This window comes from Juglans regia, chromosome 8, assembly GCF_001411555.2.
Source record: "Juglans regia cultivar Chandler chromosome 8, Walnut 2.0, whole genome shotgun sequence".
Lineage (NCBI taxonomy): Eukaryota > Viridiplantae > Streptophyta > Magnoliopsida > Fagales > Juglandaceae > Juglans > Juglans regia.
The window spans coordinates 27,109,573-27,115,572 of NC_049908.1; the positions used below are offsets into that span (position 1 = coordinate 27,109,573).

Here is a 6,000-nt window from a genome sequence, read left to right on the forward strand (position 1 = left end):
CATAGTATTATCCTGCCCATGAGTCATGGGTTAACTCTTTGATTGACATGGACATTTACGTGTTACATGTTGCATTAATACTACAGGTCATAAGCTTAACTACAAGGGACATGCAAGTTGCATGAATTATTTAAGGTTGAGGACATTTTATGTTAAAATCAATGTAGTGATGAGGAGATATTGTAGGGTTTAATCATATCTAACTATTTGGAGGAATTATGTGGATGGTAACGATTTGGGGAGTGATGGTGTTTTTCTTTTTGGGTTATGATTATAGGCTGAATGAAGTCTAGATTATTTAAGTATTTCGGGTTTTAATTAGGAAACGTGTGTTTACTTAAATAGTTATATACTATTGAAAATTTATGCAAGTTATGCAACTATTTTATAGGTGGCAATTGAAATTCCCTTGACATTGTTGTGAGAAAAGTCAAAGAAGTTAAAAAGTCCAAGTAAGCAGAGTTCTTATACTAGACTTTGCATAAAAAGAAAATGAATTGAGATTGATTTTATGAAAAAAAAATATGATGTTATGTTTTAAAAAGAAATGTGAAAACAACCTCAGTTATGTGATCTACATTACTCATGAAAGTTGTATAAAGAGAGTATTTTCTAACATGACTAATGCAGACATGAGTAAAATTTTGGCATATTATTTATGAACTGTGCAAAAGAGCGAATATGAAATCTTTGAATTTTGTACATGTTATATGAAGATGTTCTAAATCCGTTTTTTATTATGTGAAAATCATATGAATATATGTTAGGCACTCTATTTGATATGATATACATATGACAAACCTTTGGCATGAATTTCTGATTCTGTTTTGATTCTATATCTAATTTTGTTTCTGGTTCTGATACGATGGCTCTAATTCCGTTATATGGTCGGTACCAATATCTCTGATATGAGTGCACGCACTTTGAAAACAAAGTGATTTTTCGGTGTTCTTTATTGTGTGCACACTCGAGGTTTCGAGAATGAATATGAGAAAGTTTCACATTTTGATACTGCCTGAATTAGCCATCAAGGATAGTACAACCCTATCATGAGAGTTAAATATGGTATATGATATGATACAATACGATATGATATAAAATGATATGATAACGGAATCCTAATTTTATTGATAATCATCACTTATGGTGAATGGACAAGAAGGAGTTTGCAGGTTAAATTCAAAATCCCAAAACCAAGCTCCTAAAAACTAAATGGAAATTATTAAAAATAATAAAATATTCACAAATATATAGGAATCTAGAAAAAGAAAAAATATAGATACTCATTGAGAGAAAAAGGATCTGTGTGAGGGAACTGTGCAACGACAGACTTGGTGGTCGGACAGAATCAAGTTCATGGTGGCTTCCCTTATGGGTGACGGTGCAGTTCTGACAGGGAGGACGTAGAGAGAGAATTCGGTGATGTTAGTTTGATAATCACAACGGAAAAGGACGAGGCTGAGAGAGAGACCGATGTGGCTTACCGAGAGGAATTACAGCGGACTTGGAGTGGCGTGAAGTGCCCGACTACACTTTTTGTACAGGTGGAGGCGACGTGAAGGAGTTGGTGACGTGTGGTGGCTTCTCGAGATGCAGTGGCTGGCAAGACTTGGCAGTGTTCTCAATGAAAAAAAGCTTAATGCTACGGCTAAGATCGTGAAAGGGGGGGGGGGGGGGTGCTGCTCGGTTTGGTTTACTAGTGGATTGTGGAAAATATGCGGCAACTCTAGCTTGGGAAAAATAAGACTATCATGAACATCCCAAATTATGCATGTTTATAGATATATAGTTAGTTAGAAACCCTAGAGGAGGAAGGAGGAAGGAGAAAGCATAAACGTGCATAGAACTTACATGCAAGTCAAGATGTTGAGTATCCGGGCCTGGGCTTTTAGCAAAACTTCTTGGGCCACTATTAATTAAAATGGGCGTACTTGATCTATAAAATGGGTTTTAACACATTTATGGAGTCCAAAATCATCCACTAAACCCTAACGGGCCTTACAATCAACTATTTGTCTGTCGGATCTAATTAAAATATAAAAAAATCCCAACTAATCAAAAGTCATAGTTCGCTGGCTTATCCAAAAGTATCCAATAAATCTCAATGAGGTTTCCAAAATCTTGGCTCGTTAAACGTAATTTATGCCAAAAAAATCTATTTACATCCCTGGGCGACTCTTCCATTAGGCAACTTAGACAATTGCCTAAGATCCCTAGTAAAAGAAGGCCCCCCAAAAAAATATCAAGTAGAAATTTTTAAATAGACAAAAATATCTAATTAAACAATTAATTAACTCAATGAGAATATCCAAAGTATCAAATAGATATTATGTAATTAATAGTTTTGAAAGTATCCCACATAATAATTATTTCTGGTAGTCTCCTTCTAAGAATAGATTTCTTTTTTGTCATTATTAGTTTTATATATAATGTAAAAATTATAAATAGTAAAATCTAATTTTCGGGTGTTCATAAAATTTTTTTGTATAATCTTTTGTAGAGGCAAAGGGCCCACTTTTCCCAAATGTGTAGATTATTTATATAACTTTATTGACAATGATGATTTTTAATGCTTCTATGACTCATTTGGATACTAAAAGTATATGAATAGCTGAGAACAATTATGTTCCAAAGGGTCCCAAGAGTCTAAAGCATGTCTTGTAAAACTAGGTTTGATAAAATATTCTCTAAATCAAAAATTTTCTAATAATGATTAAGTCGGTTATTAGTTGAAAATGTCGAATACAATCTTAATCAATAAATTTACTTTGCAAAAAGATAGGAATTATTTTTAAATAAAAATGTAATGTAAAAATTAAAATTAAAATATTTAATTTTACTTAAAAAAAAGAAAATTTTAGCCTTAGGCCTTGGAACCTATTGAGCCGGCCCTATTACCACCAAACTAGAATTTGGGTCTATAACCTATTCTAGATTACTCGTTAAGTCTCGAATGAGCTTCCCATACATATTAACCTCAATAAAAAATATTATAGAACTCGGACTTGACTTAGGTTTGGTACTGGACTTAGATGTTACAATAAAGTTAAAATATTGTTAGAATATAATTTTTTTAATAAAATTTTTATTTTGAGATTTAAAAATGTTGAATTACTTTTTGTGTTCTATATAAAAGTTTGAAAAAATTGTAATGATTAGTAATGATTTTTTTTTTACAAGAATAAGTAATAATTAGATAAAAAAGTAAAAAAGAGAAATAAAAAAGTGTTTGTACGTGAGTAGCATTTAAATGTTGTGATGAGACCAAGTATTCAAACTGGGACTAAAGCCTCGTTTATTTATGTAGATGAGATGAGATAAGTTAAGATAAAAGTTAAAAATTAAATAAAATATTGTTAGAATATATTTTTTAATATTATTTTTGTTTTAAAATAATTTGAAAATTTTGAATTGTTTGTATTATTTTGTGTGAAATTTTTAAAAAATTATAATAATTAGATAAGATGAGATAAGATAAGGTGATAAGTTTTGTGAAAGAAACGAATTCATGTCAAATTCTTGTCGTGGGAATTCAAAGTGCGGTATAAGAAAATTTCAGCAAGTAGAAAGATCTCGAGGAAATTAACTCTTGCATTTCCCATGGATATCTCAACGTTCTTTCTTCTTTTTCTCCTGCAAACTCCTCTATCTTCGTCTAAAGCGCTTGACATTCTCAAAGGCTCATCTCTATCTGTCGGGAAACCAAATAGCGAGAAGTTAGTTTCAGCGAGTGGTGAATTCTCTGCAGGGTTTTTCCCCGTTGGGGATAACGCTTTCTGCTTTTCCATATGGTTAACAATATCCTCGGTTCCCACCGTCGTTTGGATGGCAAACCGAGACGATCCCGTTGAAAGAGGTTCGGCAATCTCAATTTCAAAAGATGGCAAGCTTATCCTCAGAAACTCTTTTCGTACCATCATTTGGACCACTAAAACAGCAGCCTTGACCACATCACAAACCTCCCAATTGCAGCTACAGCTCCTAAACACAGGCAATCTCGTTCTTCAAGATAACTCTGATAATGGTGTCATCTGGCAAAGCTTTGATTCACCTACAGATACTCTTCTTCCACGACAAACACTAACCGGGGTTTCAAGCCTCGTGTCAAAGTCACGCCAAGGTGACTATTCTTCTGGCTACTACACACTCTCTTTCGACAATGATAATGTCCTCCGCCTGCTTTTCCAAGATCCGACGATATCCAGTCTCTACTGGCCTGATCCATCGTTTACTGACCCTGCAGAAGCCGACAGGTCTAGGTACAACAATAGTAGAGCTGCGGTAGTAGACGCGTCAGGCTATTTCTGGTCATCTGACTATTTTGAATTCCGAGCAACAGATTTTCCTCTGGTATTGCACAGACGACTGACTCTTGATACCGACGGCAACCTGCGATTATACAGCCTGCAAAAGATGAATGAGACTTGGGATTGGGTTGTAACATGGCAAGCATTCTCTGATCCATGCAGGATTCATGGAATCTGTGGACCTAATAGTCTGTGTAGTTATAATCATGCTTCGGGTCGGAGCTGCTCCTGCTTGCGGGGATTCAAGATCAAAGATCCGACTGACTGGTCTAATGGGTGCGTACCAGAATTCAATCTTTCTTGCAATCAAAGTGATGAGTCTAGCTTTGTCCAACTTGCTCATATCGAGTTCTATGGTTCTGATTCAGACTTCCTACCTAATGTTACCTTACAAAGCTGCAAAAAAGAATGCCTGAGACGGTGTAATTGCAAAGGTTTCCAGTTTAAATTCAGCACAGATGAGAATGGTGTGGGTGTCTATAATTGTTACCCGAAGTATCTTCTAGCCAACGGACGACGTTCACCCGGTTTCGAAGGAGATTTGTATCTAAGGCTACCCAAAGCTGGTCTTGTTTATAACAAGACGCCTGATAAAGTACAAAGGTTAGGGTGTTTACACAAACCAGTTACGCAACCAAGAAAAACTTACGAAAACAAGACGGTGAAGCTTGTGCTTTGGGTTGCCACCATCATGGGTGGTGTAGAGGTTACTTGCATTTTCCTAGTGTTTGTTTTCTTGTCAAGGACTAGTAAAAATTCTGATCCAGCTGCACAAGCATACCTCCTGACAACTAGATTCAAAAGATTCACCTTCTCTGAGCTGAAAAGGGCGACGCAGGGTTTCAGGGAACTGATTGGACAAGGAGCAGGAGGGGCAGTATACAAAGGAGTGCTACCTGATCAGCGGGTAGCTGCAATCAAGCGCCTCAACGATGCCACCCAAGGAGAAGCAGAATTCCTTGCAGAAGTAAACACCGTTGGGAGGCTTAATCACATGAACTTGATCGAGATCTGGGGATACTGTGCAGTGGGGAAGCACCGGCTTCTAGTGTACGAGTACATGGAGCTTGGATCATTGGCGGAAAATCTTAGTTCAAATACACTTGATTGGGAAAAAAGGTTTGAAATTGCAGTGGGCACAGCGAAAGGCCTAGCTTATTTGCACGAAGAGTGCCTAGAATGGGTTTTACATTGCGATGTGAAGCCTCAGAACATACTTCTGGACTCAAACTATCAACCAAAGATAGCAGATTTTGGCCTGTCTAAACTACGAAATAGAGGTGAGGTTGATCGTTCAAGCTTCTCTAAGATGAGAGGAACCAGAGGTTACATGGCTCCTGAATGGGTTTACAATCTTCCCATCACTTCTAAAGTGGATGTCTATAGCTATGGAGTCGTTGTGTTGGAAATGGTTACTGGAAAGAGCCCCTCAGGTATGCATAGCTCTGAAAGCAGAGGAGCGAGAGAGGATAAGAGACTAGTCACGTTAGTGAGGGAGGAAATCATGAATAAAAAAGAGGCTTCAAGGGAGTCATTGATTGAAGAAATCGTAGAACCCAGCATGGCTGGAAAATATATGGCTACGATGGAACTTCTGGTTAAAGTGGCTTTACAGTGCGTGGCCGAAGACAAGGATGATAGACCCACCATGAAGCAGGTTGTAGAGATGCTGCTGTCGCACAAGGTTGATTAA

General features: G+C 36.8%; 1 protein-coding gene across 1 annotated transcript; it reads left to right on the forward strand.

Annotated features, from left to right (window-relative positions):
• Window positions 1-3,600: 3,600 nt before the first annotated feature.
• Window positions 3,601-6,000, forward strand: LOC108984644 (putative receptor protein kinase ZmPK1). The gene has a single exon (XM_018956667.2). The coding sequence runs from the start codon at window positions 3,601-3,603 to the stop codon at window positions 5,998-6,000; it is 2,400 nt and encodes a 799-aa protein (XP_018812212.1).

Excerpts from the sequence above, each read along its gene's own strand:
- LOC108984644 (XM_018956667.2), top strand. The coding sequence starts at position 3,601 with ATGGATATCTCAACGTTCTTTCTTCTTTTTCTCCTGCAAACTCCTCTA.